The sequence below is a fragment of the Capricornis sumatraensis genome, chromosome 11 (genome assembly GCF_032405125.1).
Source record: "Capricornis sumatraensis isolate serow.1 chromosome 11, serow.2, whole genome shotgun sequence".
Classification (NCBI taxonomy): Eukaryota; Metazoa; Chordata; class Mammalia; order Artiodactyla; family Bovidae; genus Capricornis; species Capricornis sumatraensis.
In genome coordinates, this window is record NC_091079.1 from 27,905,626 (window position 1) to 27,925,560 (window position 19,935).

At 52.8% G+C, this 19,935-nt stretch overlaps 1 protein-coding gene across 1 annotated transcript in view; it reads right to left on the reverse strand.

The window, feature by feature from the left end:
- Positions 1-19,935, reverse strand: part of TG (thyroglobulin) — a 231,022-nt gene that overhangs the window by 192,005 nt on the left and 19,082 nt on the right. The window contains exons 9-19 of the mRNA XM_068983946.1: positions 17,956-19,056; positions 16,703-17,290; positions 16,219-16,458; positions 13,935-14,072; positions 13,250-13,327; positions 12,590-12,702; positions 10,303-10,405; positions 9,082-9,282; positions 4,143-4,355; positions 2,684-2,838; positions 1,243-1,399 (exon numbers count right to left, since the gene is read on the reverse strand). Coding sequence (XP_068840047.1) covers positions 1,243-1,399; positions 2,684-2,838; positions 4,143-4,355; positions 9,082-9,282; positions 10,303-10,405; positions 12,590-12,702; positions 13,250-13,327; positions 13,935-14,072; positions 16,219-16,458; positions 16,703-17,290; positions 17,956-19,056 — 3,087 coding nt within the window. The remainder of the gene's footprint in view (positions 1-1,242; positions 1,400-2,683; positions 2,839-4,142; positions 4,356-9,081; positions 9,283-10,302; positions 10,406-12,589; positions 12,703-13,249; positions 13,328-13,934; positions 14,073-16,218; positions 16,459-16,702; positions 17,291-17,955; positions 19,057-19,935) is intronic.

Below are 19,935 nucleotides of genomic sequence, written 5' to 3' on the forward strand. Positions count from 1 at the left end.
ATAATGCTGGGGTTTCTCTGGCAGCTCAGCGGTAAATAATCCGCCTGCCAATGCAGAGACGTAAGAGATGTAGGTTCATTCCCTGGTTCGGGAAGATCCCTTGAAGAAGGACATGGCAACCCACTCCAGTATTCTTCCTGGAGAGTCCCATGGACAGAGGAGTCTGGTGGGCTACAGTCCACAGGGTCACGAATGAGTCTGATATAAGGACACGGCAACCCACTCCAGTATTCTTCCTGGAGAGCCCCATGGACAGAGGAGCCTGGCGGGCTACAGTCCACAGGGTCACGAATGAGTCTGATATAAGGACATGGCAACCCACTCCAGTATTCTTCCTGGAGAGTCCCACAGACAGAGGAGCCTGGCGGGCTACAGTCCACAGGGTCACGAATGAGTCTGATATAAGGACACGGCAACCCACTCCAGTATTCTTCCTGGAGAGTCCCATGGACAGAGGAGTCTGGCGGGCTACAGTCCACAGGGTCACGAATGAGTCTGATATGATTTACAGACTAAATAACAACACAGTTCGTAATGCTATGGGGAGGAGTGGTATTAATAATGACTGTCACGAGCACCGCAGAATGGCTGAGGTGCCGCCTGCCTCCTGGGTTACACTCTGGTCTCTTCCTCGACTTCTCCCTCATAGAGCAGCGGTCAAGCTCCAGCCAGGCCTGACCCTGGGTGTCTGGCCACGAGATAGTGCTGGAGAAATAGGAGAAGTTCTCACCATCTAGTCAGAAGACCATGGGTTGAGTCCCACCCTGGCTCAGAGTAACAATCATAAAGGCCACGCTACTCCCTCTTAAGTCTTTCTATTCTCAATTCATCCATACCATCACTGTGCAGTTCCAAATAGTGTCCTGGTGGGTGTAAACAGTGTCAGTGGTCTGAGAAGTTCTCTGATTAGAAGTAGAATGAGCAAAAATTAAAACCAACAGGGACTCCCTCACCCTACCTCATTGTCCCCTTCCTCACATGTGTCTTCCTTCTCTGTGCCCAGAAAACATTCTCAAAAGCAGTCAGAGGGTATTATTATATTTAGCGCTAGTCAGCTATGGGCCAGAACTCTCGCTTTTTATAAACTTCTCAGTAACCAGCTCCACCCATGGGCCAGGCACGTGGTGGGCTCTCTGGCCCCACAGGGAGGCGCTGGGGCCGCACTGGCTCCATCCGATGGACGGGGACACTGAGACCCAAGGAGTCTGCGGGGTCTCAGGGCAGCAGTGTAAGAAAACATACCAACGTCCCGCAGGTCCGGGAGAGAGGCGGAGGGCACGTCCGCAAGCTGCAGTTTCCACGTGATGTTGACTCCTAACCGCTCCCTGCTCAGACACTCCACCTTTACCGAGGAGTCGTCACAGACGGGGATGGAGACAGGGGTTCCCGCCATCTTCACCTGCACGGAGATGCAGACGGGAGTTCAAGAACATGAAGCCGGGAGCCAGCTTTGCTGAGCCTACGCGAGGCACCGAAACTGGCTTATCTTACTGTTGGGGGAAGTCCCGGAGAGAACAAGACTGCCCCTTGACCTGGGAGCTGGCCCCAGGGCGACTGGAACTCCTGGGCCCTCCCGTGTCCTTTGAAAGCCCGCTCTGCACCCCCACCGCCTTGTGGGAGCCATTTGAGAGGGTGCAGCCTTGAGAGAGCCAGAAACTGAGGTTCTGGGTCCAGAGAGGTTGAATCGCCTGCCTTTGTCACGCAGCTTGTAGACAGAGGTGTTAAGTGGCATTAAGAGCCAACTTACATGGGGAAAGGATTGAAAAACAATAGATACATGTACATGTGAAAATAAGTAGACTACAAAAAATATACTTAGAAAAAAATGTAAAGTTTCTCAAAAAATAATTAAAAGGGCACGCACGTGCACACACACACACAGAGATAAAGAAAGCTCAGACACTCCAAATTCAAGGGGTCATAATTCACTGGAGAAACAATTTCTGCCGACTGCCCAAGTCCTCTCAAGACCCAGCAGGACACGACCCTCCCTCCCGGGAAGCACCCACTGGCTCCTCCAGTGTGACCACGCAGCCTGGCTTCTTGCCCCACCTAAGCACGCCCCACAGTGCCCGCTGACCATCTGCAGGGCAGGGTGGGAGGATGGATGGTGGTAGGACCCGGTTAACTCGAGGGCAGCACCAGGCAGGGCCGGGGATCCACACGAGCCTCACTGTGCACTCTTTGCATCGTGCTCTTTCAAAGGCAACAGCCAGAAGCTTCTGTGTGGAGTCCTGGGGGTGTCAGTTTATCAGAAGCTGGGGCGTCAGAGGTGAATGAGAAGGTGAATGAGAAGGTGCTGTGTAAAAGCAGGGGATTCTGTGGCCCTACCATCTCTCAGTTGTGTGACTGCCCAACTATTTTAACTCATCACAAAACGGTAATAATAGGGTCCCCATGAGGACTGCATTAGCTAAGCCATGCCAAGTGGTGCAGAATGCCTGGCACAATCTAAGTGCTCGGCACACATTAGGAGTGGCATCTGTGCGCAGACAGAATGGCCAGTGAGACAGGTATCAATCCCACCTCCACCTCTGTGTCATTAGTCTTGTCTGAGCTGCTTTCTCATCCTGGGTCTCAGTGGGTGAAATGAATGAGGGTTGAACTGTAGGTTCATTTGAGCCCTGAGGTTCTCTGCCCGGTGACCCTGAGCTCAGTCCGAGCCCCACTTGTGGGCACATACCTGGATCTGACAGAAGCCGCGGGCCGTAAGCTCGTCTAACAGGAAGACCTGGAACGCCAGCAGCAAGCCCGAGTAGTCGGCACTGCACACCTTTCCCGGAGGGAGCTGGAGCTGGAACTGCGCTTGGGTCTGGAGAGTCTGCCAGAACTGGGGCCCTGCGGCGAGCACCAGAGGTCAGCAGACAAAGGCAAAGAGCTATGGGGTTCTTGTGGTGTTTTTCTCTGCAAAAGCTAACCCTTCTTCATTTCACTTGGAGTCCACAACTGCTGCCATCTTGCGTTGTCTCCCTCTGGGTCTCGCTACTTCCCAGTACGCCAGCTTTTCTCTGAAATTACTTAGCACCCTCACTGCAAGCTCAGTCCTGCCTCAGCCTTTAAACCCAGGCTGAGGTCCTGGACAGTCTTCTTGGAAAATCTTCCATACTACCTTGCACTCAAACAGGGCCATGCCACCTGATTTGGCCAGTTCAGAGTGGTTACCGCAGCCTAGTGCAAGGCTAAAGTTGTGCAGTGCACAACCTGCACAAATGTACACAGCAAGCCTGCACTCCATTTCAGGAGTTCAGGACCCACACCTCTCTTCCCCCAAGTCCCTTACTCATGACAAATTTAGCTCTGATTCCTAGCTACTCAGTCACCAACAGGGGGACAAGTCACTTATTTGTCCAAATCACATTCTGAACTTTTTCTGGATAGCATTCTCTATTTCAGAATGTTTTGTGACAAATTTGTGTCCTTTGCCCCCCCTGCCAGCCAGCCAGAGCCTTGTGACAGTCAGTCCCAGAATCTGGGTCTCTCTCCTGAATGTCCCTCCTGCTGCCCTGGGTGGACCTAGCACTGGTCCCCGTGCTGACCCCTGTCCTACCTGGCCATGAGTAAGTACAGCCAGCCTTCGCCTAGGCGGACACAGTCGGAGTTCGGTGTAGCCTCACAGCCACGAGCACGTGAAAGTGGGTTCGCTGTGAGAGCAGGAGGAAGGAGCTACCCATATTTAAATACGGCCCAAGTCCACAGTGATCAGAACAGACGCCATAGCCTGGAGCTACAGTTGGACCGGGGGGAGGCGGGGCAGGGAGAGGCTGGTGTGGCAGTGTCACTGTGACCCCAGAAGCCAGATCAGCAACTCTGAGCTTGTCAGCATCATAGTAACCAACATGGCCACTGGAGCATCTGCACTTTGAGAACAGTCCTGTATCCAGGACTCCCCATGGAAGCCAGAAACGACAGAATGTGTCTCAGAGAGCAGATTGCTTCAGAGGAGCCACAAATGAAGCTTTGCCCAGGGGCCTGGGAAGCCCTGCTGATCCTTCTAGAAGAAAATGCTGCATTGAGCGCTCTGTCCTGCTCTGATGCCACCTGGCTATCATGGACATGCTACCCTCAGGTGGGAAAATGAAGGCCTCGGCCCCGAGGGAAGGTGGGGAGTGGGACTCCAGGCGGACCTTTCTGGGGCCACTCACGTTGGCAGGCATGGGGCTGGGGTGGCTGGGACTCCCAGCGTCTCCTCTGCACGCTGCACAGCAGTGGCTCCGGCGGGAAGGCGCTCTGGTAGCCCCGGCCGCACCGTAGTTGGCACTGCTGCCTGGTGGCTGCGCCCAGGCCCAAAGCACGTTCACACAGGACGGCCCCACCGGCCACGTCCGCCACGCTGAAGGGCAGTGGGCACTGTGGACCTGGGAGGAGGAAAGGGGCAGCTGTGGGCACCTACCCGGCACCAACACTGAGCACCTACCTCCACCTCCCATTTCTGCTCACGAGCACGGGCCCCCCTCACCCTCCCTTCTCTCAGGCCAGCCTGGGCCCGCCTGCTCCCTCTCCACCCTCCCTGTTGGCTAATCCCATCCTCTCTCGTTTTAACAGACACCCCTGGGTCGGGGAAGATCCCCTGGAGAAGGGAATGCTACCCACCCCAGTAGTCTTGCCTGGAGAACTCTATGGACAGAGGAGATGGGTGGGCTACAGTCCATGGGGTCACAAAGAGTCAGACACGATGGAGTGACTAACACTTTGATAGCACTTTTGCGTAGAAAAGGAAATGGCACCCCACTCCAGTATTCTTGCCTGGAAAATCCCATGGACAGAGGAGCCTGACAGGCTACAGTTCATGGGGTCACAAAGAGTTGGATATGACTGAGCAACTTCAACTTCAACTTCAACTTCACTTTGAGCAGAGATGACTCTCACATCTTCAACTCCACTCAGGCCCTCTGGAGCACCTTCCCATCTCTAAATCCAGTCTCCTCCACCTCAAAGCCAACAGGGCCAGGCTCAGCATCTGCTGCCCATGCCTGCTCCGGCTTCAGCAACTCCAGCTTGAAGCCTGGCACCTTTAGCCAGAAAGGTGGCAGCCAACCCAGACGCTGCCACCTCCTCTGCCCACCAGCTCAGCTGCAGCTCACAGCTCCTTGACTTCTCTTCATCCCCATCCTTCATTTAGACACGCGTCATCTTCTCCCTGAACGGCCACTGAAGCTTCCTCACCAGCTCCGTGTGTTTGGGCCTCACCTCCTGCCCTCTGCTCCCATGTCCAATCCATTCCCCCCGCCAGCAGAGAAATATATGGAGCTGGACTCGGTTCTCAAGTCTCCCGAGTGCCTGCTGGCCCGACTTCCTCTCTGCTCTGGTCTCCTCTCCAGCCCCGCTTTGCCCCAGGGCAGAGATGCTATTTCTCAACCATATGCATTATACAGCCCATGTCCTTACTTCTTCTACCAGCTTATCTGGCTAGAAGATTCCTTTTTGGGTCCTCAGTTATCAGCTCAACCCCTTTAACTTTCTAACACTTTTCATGGTTTTTCCAGGCTGACTTTAGCCACCTTTCTCCAAGCCCCCAGGCTCCCTGGAGTAGACTGCCTTGTGATCAATTATACAAGACTATCTGCATTCCGGTCTCCCCGCTGGACAGAGCCACAGAAGGGGAGAGGATATCTCTCCTCTGTTTACCCAGGGCCCAAGGCTCTTCACAGTCCAACTCTCACATCCATACATGACCACAGGAAAAAACATAGCCTTGACTAGACAGACCTTAGTCGGCAAAGTAATGTCTCTACTTTCGAATATGCTATCTAGGTTGGTCATAACTTTTCTTCCAAGGAGTAAGTGTCTTTTAATTTCATGGCTGCAATCACCATCTGCAGTTATTTTGGAACCCCCAAAAATAAAGTCTGACACTGTTTCCACTGTTTCCCCATCTATTTCCCATGAAGTGATGGGACCAGATGCCATGATCTTCATTTTCTGAATGTTGAGCTTTAAGCCAACATTTTTGCTCTCCTCTTTCACTTTCATCAAGAGGCTTTTTAGTTCCTCTTCACTTTCTGCCATAAGGGTGGTGTCATCTGCATATCTGAGGTTATTGATATTTCTCCCGGCAATCTTATTCCAGCCTATGTTTCTTCCAGTCCAGCGTTTCTCATGATGTACTCTGCATGGAAGTTAAATAAGCAGGGTGACAATATACGGCCTTGACGTACTCCTTTTCCTATTTGGAACCAGTCTGTCGTTCCATGCCCAGTTCTAACTGTTGCTTCCTGACCTGCATACAGATTTCTCAAGAGGCAGGTCAAGTGGTCTGGTATTCCCAAAGCAGAGACATTACTTTGCCGACTAAGGTCCGTCTAGTCAAAGCTATGGTTTTTCCTCTGGTTATGTATGGATGTGAGAGTTGGACTGTGAAGAAGGCTGAGCGCTGAAGAATTGATGCTTTTGAACTGTGGTGTTGGAGAAGACTCTTGAGAGTCCCTTGGACAGCAAGGAGATCCAACCAATCCATTCTGAAGGAGAACAGCCCTGGGATTTCTTTGGAGGGAATGATGCTGAAGCTGAAGCTCCAGTACTTTGGCCACCTCATGCAAAGAGTTGACTCATTGGAAAAGACTCTGATGCTGGGAGGGATTGGGGGCAGGAGGAGAAGGGGACGGCCTAGGATGAGATGGCTGAATGGCATCACCGACTCAATGGACGTGAGTCTGAGTGACCTCCGGGAGTTGGTGATGGACAGGGAGGCCTGGCATGCTGCGATTCATGGGGTCGCAAAGAGTCGGACACGACTGAGCGACTGAACTGAACTGAAGGCTGACCCAAACCACAAGCTCCAGGTGTGTTAAATCAATAGATGAATGACTAAATTAAAGAACAGACACGCTCAATGACAATTTCACACCTGGCTAAAGATACAGTTAATTACCTGACTCTAGAGCACAGCCTTGCTGCCTGTAAATGTCTGGCTTTAAAGCTTGCAATCCTCATGTGACTCAAGGTTACCTGGGGTCCTCAGATGGAGAGCGGCTCATTTTGGTCTTCAGGGTGCAGCCCGGGCTTCTGTCTAACCAGGACAGTGGCCTCTGGACAAGACTCGGTGCTGTCATTTGCAGTGGGTCACTGCGTTGGCCCTTAGCCACCAGGCTGAGCAGTTTACAGAGGCTATTTGAATTAACCCTAACAATGATGATCAGAAATAGCTATGATTCCCCCTCCCCATGCCCACAGGTTACCGAGTGGGAACTTGAGGTTACGGGACTTGCCCAGGGTTGCCCAGCAAGGGCGTTGGCAGAGCTGACACTTGGGTCTATCTGTCTGACTCCCTCATCTGAGCTTTCTCCCCACACTCTGTAGCAAGTCAGCAGGAAGAAGCTTTGGGGAACTCAAAGTGCTTGTTGTTCCACTTGCTTTCAACACATTAATGACCCTCTGTGAGTCCCAGTTTTGCCATCTGTAAAGTGGAGAGTAGGACTCTTCTATCTATTTACCTGCATCCCTGGGGGGCAAAAATGGGACGTATGATGTGACAAGCACATTTTAATAGGCGACCTCTGCACAGGTGAGCTACGATCATGGAATCCTGGTAGGGCCAAGACACAGGGGGTCTTTCCAGACCCAGAAGAGCTGTGCTCCCAGACCTGTTCTTGCAGGACACTCAGCAGTCTGTTCCTTGGGTCCCGACAGTGCAGACCAATCTTAGATGTCCTCTAAGTTCAATGTGTCTGACGCTAAGGCTGACACTTATTGCTCTCGGCAACACCCAGCAGGGAGCTCTCCTCATAGACACCCATCGAGCACCTGCTATGTTCCCTGCATGGTGGCAGTGGCTGAGCGTCTTGAAACAGAACCCACAGAGACTGGGAGACTCAAGGACTTGGGAGAAAAGGCGTATAGTGAGAGCCCTGGGCATGCACCGCAGGTTTGGGGCAGGAGACAGAGCCCCACGAAGACAGCATTGACTCTTCCTTCCCACCCTTCTTTTGAAGACTCCCCCTCTCTCTTTACAAATATAAACATCACTCTACAAATGTAAAAATTCTCTTTACACATAGAAATCACTAGACCTAATTAAATGTGTCTGCAGTTCCAAAATGTTGCCTAGAGACTGCAAATGTTAAAAAAAAAAAAAATAAGGCAACAAAACAGTAAAAACAACAGAAGAAAGGCAACTGCCATAAAATTAGTCATTTTGTGCAGCATTTCTCTACCGTGCCAGCCCCAACATCCCAACTTGTAATAAGTAATTTGCAATGTCTTCGTTTACCGCTCTGAAAAAAAACTCACAGATAATGTAACCCACTTGTGCACACACATTTTAAAATGACTACAGTGTCCTGTGACTTGAGTATACAGGAAAAACTAAAGGTAAGTAATTGATAATTCAATAATATGTTTAATAAGTAATAACATATTTCAATATTATATATTCATGTACAGTTCGATATCTGACACCCAAATGATCTTTTAAAGTAGAAACAAAAATAAATAAATCAACACCTCCACTTACTCCTGAAGCTCCCCGGCTGGGATGGACCCCTCTGAGGTCCCCCCCACTGAGATCCTGCCGTCTGGACCCTCCTCCCCACTTGAGGATGGTGAGACCAAGACCTGGCACCCCCCAGGAGGCCAGCACCCAAGCTTCACTGGCTTGGGAGATTGCCACAAGGGCTCGCCTTGGTTTGAGCTCCTGAATATTCACTGGAAGGACTGATGCTGAAGCTGAAGCTCTAATACTTTGGCCACCTGATGCGAAAAACTGACTCATTGGAAAAGACCCTGATGCTGGGAAAGACTGAAGGCAGGAGGAGAAGGAGACAACAGAGGATGAGATGGTTGAATGGCATCACCAACTCAATGGACACAAGTTTGAGTAAACTCCAGGAGTTGGTGAAGGACAAGGAAGTCTTGCATGCTGCAGCCCATGGGATTGCAAAGAGTCGGACACGACCGAGCGACTGAACTGAGACGGAGTTTCAGTGTCACGGGGGTCAACTGCAATCCCTCACACAGATCCCTTGTCTCTCCTCCTGCCCTCACTGTCCTGACATCTTTGGTGACCCCTTTACCCCCACCAGGGCCAAGGAAGAGACGGCAGGACCCCCACCAGCCCGGGGGTCACTCTGGGGCATCACAACTTACTCTCACAGGCTGGCTGGCTCCCGGCCACGCGGGTCCCAGGCACCTCCTTCCCGCTGTCCAGGACACACCAGCAGCTGCCCTGGGCTGGGTCGCACTGCACTGGGGAGAAGCCTCCGTCCTCTGCCCTGCAGGCCGGGCTGTAGCTGGGGCTGGTTCTCCCGGAGGGGACTCCCCTCTGGAGCACTTCACAGAGGCTCAGGCCTTGGCGCAAAGACAAGCCACATGTGTTCTCTGCCAGCATGGGTGTCACAGCCCTTGCCACCACCCACTGCCACCTGCCTGCGGGGCCCCCAGGGTCTGGGGCTGCCTCCCTACTGGGGTGTTGCACTCGGACACTCAGCTTTGTACTCCCCTCTCCACTCCATGCACACGCACGCACACACACACATTGCCTGTCTTCAAGGAGCTTAGAATCTTAGAGGATACTTAACAAGTAAGTGAGCAACTGCAGTTGAGATGCTAAGGATGATAATGGGAGGTGCAGGGCAGTTTACGAGCCCATAGGGTGGCACTGAGCTCTGCTGGGAAAGACAGAGAGGCCTGCAAGTCTTCCTTGAGGGACTGATGGGTGGACGGAGTGAGAGTTAGCCAGCTGGGGTTGTGGGTTTGCAAAGGCTGCACCAGACCATGAAGGCCCAGGGAAGACAGTGACTACCTGCTTGAAAAGCCTGATTATAGTTTACTCTTCCTGGACCTGCTGCTGAGATGGAGAAATAAGAGAAGCCCAAGAAGATACAGGAGCCTACATGGAGAGGTCCGGGAGCCAAAGCAAGGAGCCTGGCCCTGAGGACCACAGGGAGCATCAGTGGGCTCTAGGCAGAGGAGAGCCACACATGTGCCCTTTAGAGACACCGCCTTAACCTCACTGTGGAAACCAGATTGCTGGACCAGGCTGGAGGACGAGAGGCCAGGCGGGAGTCCCGGTATCTGGGGCTGAACAGCAGACCCCAAGAAGGCAGCGGTGCCCACTATAATAGAGACGAGTGCTGGTTTGTGCCTCTAGTTACCCCAAATCCTGCTATATGTATTACTCCCAAGAACCCACTGAGGTGGGGGAATCACACCCCTATTTCACAGATGAGAAAACTGAGGTGCAGTGAGGTTAGAGGCTTTCACGGCTCTGGAATGGCCAAGCTGGGACATGAAGCCAGCTCTTGGGGCTCCGTACCTCATGCTCATGGGGTGGGGGCTGAAGAGTGATGGGGAAGGGTCAGTACTCACACTGGGCACTGCTGTTTGTGCCAGGGGGCACGCCCTCTCCTGAGGCTGGATCCACACACCAGGTGCCAGCCTCCGACGCCTGCAGCCTGGCAAACTCTCCTGTCTGAGATAAAACCGAGGTAGTGTCACCCAGCGAAGATGCTTCTGTAAGCTGGTAAGTCGGGAGCCAGGCATCAAGGATATTTCTCCCGAAACTACTGGCGATGGCTTTTCCAGACATTGGGGAGGGGCTGGACGGGACTGTCCTATTCGAGACCCTTTACGTACGTTGTCTGAACTCATGGCTGTAACATCCGCAGGAGACAAAAACTGCAGTGAACCCATTTTGGGAGTGGGGAAAACAGGCTCACGCAGAGGAAGAAAGTGACAGAGGACCAGCCACAGCTGGGGGTGGCAGACCCAGGCGGGGCCCAAGCCTGCCCAGCCCGAGCCCAGCTGCTGACTTGAAACCACCCCCCTAGTTCCGGAAACGATTCTCAACCAGCATCCCTTGGAGAAAAGGGGTCTGTAACAGAAAAGGAAGACAAGGGAGGAGGCAGCCCCCTGCCTTTGCCCAGGGCCCATCTCCCCTCGGCCAGCTGGGGATGCTGGGCAAGCTCCTCCAATTCACTGGGGCAAGTTTCCTCATCTAAAAAGAGAGGAGATGGGACCAGATGGACCCATGCACTCCTGGGAAGACAATGGCCTCTCTCCTGTGTATGCAGCTGCAGGCAGAAGGGAGGCCCGTTTTCTCAAGCTCCCTGGGACCACTGAGTGTTTCCCTGAGATTTCCGGGGCCACTTGTTCATTCTATACTCTGCTGTGCCATTTTCACAGATGATAAATGACCATTGTAATGACACCCGACATTTACAGAGACCATAATCAGGAGGCCCCCAAGGTGTCCTTCAGTCCCTGATGTAGGTAGAGAGCCTATGTCCGCATTCTACTCAGCGAGACCCAGGGAAATCAGATGAGGTGCCCCCGGGTGCTTGGCTTTCAAGTCGCACAGGAAGGATTCAAACCAAAGCAAAGGTTTGAGAAAATATGGGATTGTAAAGATCTACAACTGAGAACACCCTCACTGCTAACATGACTTCTGCTGAGGACAGCCATCCAGTGTGGGCACTGGGCATCTTGGGTCCTGTTTTCTGGCACTTGGGTCCTTCCAGGAGCCAGCCTGGGGAACCACACAATCGGAGGTTCTCTGGGAGCTGGTCTGAATCACTTTTCCCTCCGTCAGAAGTATGCTTCCTGTCTCTCCTTCTCCACAGGTGGACTTGCAGACTCTGATGATAAAGCAGACTCTCATTTCAGTGGTAGGGAGCTGCCAGCCAAGATAAAAGACTAGATCTGCTAATTTCTCCACAAAACTCTTCCGTAATCAGGGTCCATGTTTATAGCACCAAACAGTATTAATGACAGTGAGGAACAGTAACAAGGAAACTTTTGCTCAGTAATTTGCATTTTATGAACCTCTGCACCACTGATTTCATCTAACTTCCTTGGAGCCTCTGCGAGCCCAGCAGAGTGGGTGGCGGTGTTCCTATCATCCCTACTTCAGGGTATGGGGCCTGAGCCACACGGAGTTCCATCAGCTGGTACCTGAGTGGTTGGTTCCAGCAAGAAGTCTCTCTCTAAGAGCTTTCACATCAGTCACTGCCCGAAATCATGACAACCAGAGAGCTGGAGAGGGAATATTACAGTCTTCCATTATGTTGAGAAGCTGAAATATGATGGGCATGTTGATGTGGCTACATGGTTTAAGGAATTATGTACGTGTATATTATTCTTCAAAGAGTTTTCATTAAAGGTATCTCCTAAAAGCCTCAAAACAATCCTGGTGCTAGGGAAGATTAAAATGTGACCTGATCTTGGGATAACGCAAAGCCCAGAGAAGCACAGAGATGGTAAATAAATTGCCCAAGGTCATACAGCTTGGGCCTCTAGGTGGCTCAGTGTTAAAGGATCTGCCTGCCAGTGCAGGACATGCAAGAGATGTGGGTTTGATACCTGGCTCAGGAAGATCCCCTGGAGGAGGAAGTGGCAACCTACTCCAGTATTCTTGCTTGGAAAATCCCACGGACAGAGAATCCTGGCAGGCTTCCAGTCCGTGGGGTCATTGAACACGACTGATCAGCTAAACATCACCACCACCACAGAGCTTGGATCAGCCGGGGCTGGGACAAAAACCGAGGCCTAGAATTTCCTTTGAGTTTTCAATTAAAACAAGTTTATTGAAAACTAGAAAATTCGCCATACAGAAAGTTCTGGCTTCTGGAACTTTCTTGGGCCTTCAGAGACTTACCTGTAAGCAGGTCGGGATGAACAGGCCTTTAGTAGATGGTTCTGCTTGGACACCAGCCTGTTTCCAGCTGGAAAGCAGTCCACTGGCTCGCGATCTCTCGCAGCTGGTGGGGCCTGGGTGGGGAGAGAGGGGAGCTCTCAACAGGCTGGCCGCAGGCGCTGAGGGCAGGTGGGGAGCCCAGGCTGGCCCCGAGAGTTGGAGCCGTGTATCTGGGTGGGTGGAGGTGCTTTGAGCAGACAGCTGGGACCCCAGAGAAGCAGGCTGAGGGTTGGGGACAAAGAGCCACGTGGGACATTTCATCTCTGAGACATAAAGTGAGCGCTTGATTACACGGGTCCAGACTCAGAAGAGAGGTTGGACTATGCATCAGACATGAGGTCGTTGTAGAAAATACAGAAATAGATGAAACTTCCCAGGAAGCAGGTGTCGGGGGGTGGACCTGGGGCTCCTTGCCCACCCCCAGCTCCCTCCCTCCACCTGGGAAACGAGGAGCACCATTAGGAACTACGACCAAGGTCAGGGAAGTCTTCCAGGCCTGGGGGCTTGGGGGTGTGTGGTCTGCCTGTTCTCGGGGGTTGGGCTGAAGCGCTGGCCCACGGAGCCTCCCCAGGCAGGGAGCCCACTAGAAGGCCCAACAGCCAGTCCGGCGGCCCCACTTACACTGCGGGATCTGCCGGGAGCGGGCGGTCAGCGAGGCGGGGATGTACTCTCCCCTCCCGTCCACACACCAGCAGTGCCCTGGAAAAGAGCCGTGGCCAGAAGTTCAGGAAGTGCCCAAGGGCCCTGCCCTGAGGGCCCTGCAATACACACCACCACATATAAAAGAGGTAACAAACAAGGACTTGCTGCATAGCACAGGGAACTCTACTCAGTACTCCGCAGTGGCCTGTATGGGAAAAGAATCTGAAAAGAGAGTGGGTTCAGGTATCGCCTACTCACTTGGCTGCACAGCAGAAGCTATTGTAACACAGCATTCCAAATCAACCAAACTCTAATCAAAATTTAAAAAATTCCTAGCAGTGCCAATAAGTTCTCTCACCCAAACCCCTACCTGTCTGCTCTCCCTAACAGGGTCCACAATCAGAGGCCCTAACACCCAGAAACCCCAGCAGCTACCCACTTGGTCTTCAAGCAGGCAGAAGGTTGCCACTCCCATTGTACAGATGGAACAATCAGATGGCAGAAGAATTAAGGGACTTGCCACCAGCTGCCGAAGAGGACGAGGGTCCACTTTGCTTTGCCCTAATAGTGCAGGGCTCTTTCCTTTCTTTCTTCCTAAGGCTCTTTTCTCCACATGAAAAGGAGGGGTGTCCCTCAGCCTCCCCAGGGCGCCTGCCCGCCTCACCCGTCGCGGCATGGCACTGCACAGGCTCCCAGCCTCCGAAGGCATCACACTGCGGCACATAGGGGCTGGACCGCACAGGGCTGGATGCTCGTGGGGACTCGGCCAGGCTCACCAGGCGTCTCTGGTAGAAGTCAAAGGCTGGAGTCGGGAGAGATGAGGAGAGAGGTGAGCACTGGACAGGCAAAGCCCAGGCTGAGCGGACTCTGTCCTGAGAACAGCCACCTCATCCTTTCCCAACATAGGCGGCCTTTTGATTTCTGTGACAAACATTTCCACCCCAAAACAAGACAGAGGCTCATCGAGGAGTGGGTAGGCCCTCACCAGATTGCCCTTTAAAATGAAAATGAAAAAAATTAAGATGCCGGCTGATGGGAACGCCCTGGTAGTCCAGCCGTTGGGACTCCACGTTTCCACTGCAGGGGCCACAGGTTTGATCCCTGGTCAGTGAACTAAGATCCCACAAGCAGCGTGGTGCAACCAAAGAAGTAAAAAATGTCAGCCAAGTTTGAAGGAGTCACTGTTCCTCCTTCAGGAGTTCTCATCTAGAGCCCATCAGGTTAAGGCAGATGAGAGAACAGTGATGGCTGATAACACTGATGGCGTGTTAGTAACTGACTTTCCTCCTGTGCCCACCCCTCCTCCCTAGAGACCCTGGGACACCGCTACTGGGTTCTGTGGGTCGAAGATGCTTTGTGGCCCTCAGTCTCTTTCTGGGTTGGGCCTTCAATCCCCAGACTCTCCAGGCTCCAGAGGTCTGCACACCAAGAGCTTCCTCTCCTCTGGCACAGTTAAAGATGCCCCTTCTCACCTGAAGGGGTGCCCAGAAAAGTGACCAACCCTGGTTGTTCTCTACAGACACTTCCTTTTTTCCCAGTGGCATCAGACTTGCAAAAGCAGAGCTGGTGGCTCCGAGGAGGGGAACTTCCTTAGCCTGACTTCTGAACAACGTGCCACCACAACATTCAGCCAATAAATCCCCATGGGGCCAACACTTCTCTCTCTTCCTCTCAATTTCCCTCCCTGACCGAAGTGGTCACCACTCAAGGGCATCAACCCCTCCTCCTCTCTTTGATTACATGACAACTTGCCCAGCCACAACATTTTTTTAAAAAACTGGGTTCCTGCCAAAAGCAGAATCTCCAAGTCTCTGAGGAACAGAGGAAAAAAAAAAAAAAAGTACCTGGGGAGGGAAGGAGAGAGAAGAGGAAGAAAGAAGCAAGGAGGATGGTTAAGCATCCTTTTGCAGGTCCCCACATTCTGTCGGCGCTGTGCGAGAGCCAGGATGTAAAGAGGAAGGTGGGCGTCTTGTCCTCCAGCAGAGGTGGCTGGGGAGGGGGAGGAAACAAAGATGGCTCTGGGGAGACTCACATGGGGTTAGGGGAATAAAGGCAAGGGAAGCCCAATGCCAAGGGGGCAGCAGAACCGCCAGGAAGGTGAGGGCAGGGAGGCTCCAGCCTGTGGGCGTGGGCGTCTTTGTCTTGGTCCGGATGTTACAGGAGGTGCAGTGGGAGCAGGGGACAGAGGCCTGGGGGCCAAACCACCAGCATCGCATCCAGGCTCCGCTGGTTGCTGGTTGGATGAACTTGGACACGTGACTTAACCTCCGTTTCCACTTCTGAAGAGAATCATGGATGGTGATAACAGCATCTCTCTCATGGGACTGTCGGAGGATCAGATGCAAAAATCTGGTAAAGATCTACTTAGCACAGAAAGGGCTTGGCCAGGGGTACGTGTCAAGCAATGCTGAGCTGGTCCCAGGCCGGAGCAGTGTCAGCCTTCTGAGCATAGGTCTCTGTCATGCGAGGGACCAAGTGGTGCTTTCTGGAGTTAACTAGCTGGATTAGATTTGATCACATGAGGAAGGTGCCTAAACCCAGAGCGTGTTTCCTCAGTTTAGGAGGGCTCTTTTACTTTCCTCCTTGGAGGTGTTCCTGAGTCCTTGGAAATGGAGGGAAACATCAGAACCGGCCACAGGGGAGTAGGAGCTTTTGGGGCTCACACAATTGAATATTTTAACTCAAATACTTGGCTTCCCAGTGGGCTACAGGTGCCATATACAATACAAAATACAGAGCCCTGCCCCCAGGTGGCTCTGTTGGAGGTTTGGGTGCCATCTTGGAGGGGTGGGAAAATTTTCAGCTTTAGGATCACAAAAGATGTTTGTCTTCTCTGGAACCCATGGGCTGGGGGAAACCACAGCTCTAAAGATGACCAAAGAGAAACTCATTCAAACTCTCTCTTCCACTAAGGAAGAAACAAGAAACCAGAAGCATGGGGCACTCACTGGACTGAGCTGCCAGTCGAATGGCATAATCGCTCCCGCTCAGAAACTTCTCCAAGAAAGTCTCCCGAGATGGGGAGAGTGGAGGAAAGGCCAGCTCCTCGTCCGTCAGCTGGATTCCTTTGGCTGCAAGGAAACTCTCTCCCAGAGGGAAGCGAGAACTGTTGGAATACGTGACAATCTCTTCTGCTTCTCTGATGAACTGCAGGACGCGAAGCTTCACTTCCTCACAAGAGCCAGGACCTGGGGAGGAAAGGCAGACGGAGTCACCCACCACTTGGCGCTCACTCTGACCCCTCTGAAGTATGTACACACACCAGCATACACATGCATTTCTGGCTCAGCTGTTCCCCTCGCCCCAACTCTTCCCACAACCTGGAATGTTCTTTCTGTTTTGTCTCCGCAATCGGATTCACTGCACTGACGGCATACCCGCTTTGTGAGATGATTAGTAATAGCTAATGTTTACTCCACGCCAGGAACTCACATGCTGGGATCTTGCTGGGCTCATTCTGGGTTCCTTCTAGCTTCTGACCAGCCTCATCCACACACCAGCAGCTCCGGAGGTCAAAGTGCGCCAGAGGGGCGCTAAAGTCTGAGTAGGGCCCTGGGTATCGGTCAAGCTGGCCGTTTAGGATCTGCCAGAAGAGGTAGGGTTCCAGAAACACGTTCCCTCCAGGCTGGGTCCGGTTCCCTTCCAACACCGACACTGGGACATCTCGGAAAGAAGAGTATCTCGCCAGCCCTGGGAAGATGCCTTGTTGGCCAGCCTCGTACAGATTTTGAATGAAGAGACGGAAGTTTCTGGAAGCTGCTTCTCTGTAGCTCATGATCTTCATTAGCAATTCCACCGGGGTCAGCGCCTGGCCAGCACTGTTCTGAGCCTCCCAGCGTTCATACCACTCGAAGGCCTGCTCGGGGGGCCCGTTGCATTGCACGGGGCTCCACTGCCCACTGGCACTGCACTGCGGGATGTAGATGCTGGAGAGGGCGGGCGGTGTGCTGGGATTGGAGACCAGGGTCCGCACCGTCCCGAGGAAGGCTCGCTCGGCCTGTAACTGACAGGGGCTGGGGCCTGGGGAGGAACGAAGCACAGGTACGTCAGGTTAATGAGCCCCAAAGGCCAAGATGTGTATGTGCTAAGTCATTTCAGTCGTGTCTGACTCTTTGCCACTCCATGGACTGGCAAAGGGGACCACCCTTTTGCATGCTATGCTCCTCTGTCCATGGGATTCTCCAGGCAAGAATACTGGACTGAGTTGCATTTCCTTCTCCAGAGGGATCTTCCCGACCCAGGAATCGAACCCCTGTCTCTTGCATCTCCTTCATTGGCAGGTGGGTTCTTTACCACTAGCGCCACCTGGGAAACCCAAGACCAAGATGGAAGCCCTTATCTGTCCAAACTCCATCTAAAACCTTACACAGCCATAGAAACCCCATCAACCTTAAATTTGTAAATATTCAGAGAGAGAGCCTGCCCATCACTAAATCAATGCAGTTGAGACCAGCTGTTGTCAGCACCACAGAAATTTTATGTGGCAGCTTCTTAAGGCCAAATTAATCTCCCAACCCCACTCCTTGGAATGGTTAACATTATCCAGACCTTTGTGGACAATGTTTAAATCAGCCAGCAAATTTCACCATTAGCAGAAGTTTGGGCTTTAACTATAACTCTGATGCGTCATGTCAGGGCCCTAGGGGAGAATCAGAGTCTGCAAGTTGAACACTCAACAGACTCACATTTCTTGGGCTCTCCAAGCGCACTTCGAGTTCCAGGAATAGGCTGACCCTCGGTGTCCACACAGTAGCACTCTGAGTTGAAGCATTGGACAGGGAGAAAGTTCCCATCGCTGGTACAAGCAGGGACAAACAGGCTGGACCCAGCGGGCTGGCTACCCAAGAGGCTCTGCATGCGCGCCCTCTGCTTTTCGCACTCCGTGGGGCACCGGGGTCGTCCACCTCTAACTCGGGAGCCGGCAAGTTCTCGGCCTTGGGCGTCCACGCACCAGCAGTCTCCAGCGAAGCACTGGACCTCCTCGTAGCTCCCTTCCACAGTGCATGCCGGGACGAAAAGGCTGCCAGGTGCCTGCCCGCAGCCCTGAGAGCTGAACACCATATCCATCACGTCACCTAAATCCCTCGCTGTGTCCTCTGGCACAGAAATAGCATGCTGCAAGAAGAGAAGGAATTCTGGAAGCTCCAGGAGGGAAGAAAGGAATTGCAGGGCATTTTGGTTCTCTTGTAAGTTGACTTCAAAGCCAAAGCTGCCCACAACTGACTTCCTCGGGGCAACATCTATCTTGGAGGCTTTTGGGGCTTCAGAGGCAGGGTTTGAATTCAGTCCCACAGAGACAGGCTTGGCCAGATCGGCTAGTGCCCGTCCATCCTGGAAGCCTGGGAGACCCAGCTGCTGGAAAAAGTGACTGAAGTTAAATGTGCCTCTTGTGCCCAGGGCTCCAGACAAGTTAAACTGGCCTACGTTCACCAAAAATCTCCCCCCGAAGAGGTTTTGCTGCAGTCGCTTTGCATTGGTGGTGAACTGGAGGGCGAGGCGGGCCAGCTCTCGGGAGGGAAAGATCCCTCTAATGGCTTCCTTGAGGAGACTTTCTGGGGCGACAAACCGTGAGGCTTGTCCTTGCAGCATTGGCTGGAAAATTCCGGAATCCAGAAAGAGCTCCTTGATCGAGGGTGGGCAGGGCGCAGCAAATCTGGTGAGTCTCTGAGACACCGATCTTTCCTCAGGAGCCAAGAACAAGCTCTGCCGGCTGAAGTAGCCGGAGGGCCCAAAGAGGAGTCTGGAAAAGGCCCGCCGCCTCTCGGAGGGACAGGACTGGTCTTCAGCTGCAGGGGGAACGCAAGCAGAGACACAAATGGAGAGATAGTTTCAGCATCGCCAGTGACCCTGACACAGCGCTCAGACCTTTCTGGTTTGCTCTTGTGCAATCATCACTGTCTGACTCCTTGCGATGCTATGGACTATAGCCCACCAGCCTCCTCTGTCCATGGGATTTTCCAGAAAAGAAGACTGGAGTGGGTTGCCATTTCCTTCTCCAGGGTATCTTCCCGACCCAGGGATTGAACCCATGTCTCCTGCTTGGCAGGCGGAACAAAAACAGCACCAGCATTTCTGACACAGCCCTCAGACCTTTCTGGTAGAGAGATGAAAACAAGTCAGTCAAGGGCTGACTCTCTGCCTCCTTTCTCCATATCCTTCTGTTTGTTCCTTCCCCCTGAGCAGAGTCTGTGACCCCCATCTTGGGGAGTGAGGACTCCAGGTGACTTGACTTCCTCTCCTTGATTGCACTCGAGGGTGACCCCTTCCTAAGACAGGGCTCAGAGACACAGGCCCACTTTCTGGAAACTTGCCCACACACTCATTAAATGTCCCCACTGGCATGATATCTCCCCACCCGGTAGGTGCCCTGCCTTGCCCAATACTCATGTCTGCCCAGAACCTCCAACTGTGATCTCATTTGGAAATAGCATCTCTGCGGATGTCATTAGTTAAAATGAGGTCATACTGGTTTAGGGTGGGTCCTAAATCCAATGACTGGTGTCCTTAAAGAATGCCATGTGAATACACAGAGGAGACACAAAGGAAGAAAAACACAAGAAGAGGCAAGGCAGAGACTAGGGTGATGCAGCTGTTAGCTAATGAACGCCAGAGACTGCCAGCATACAGCAGAAGCTGGCAAGGACCCTACCCTGGAGGTTTCCGAG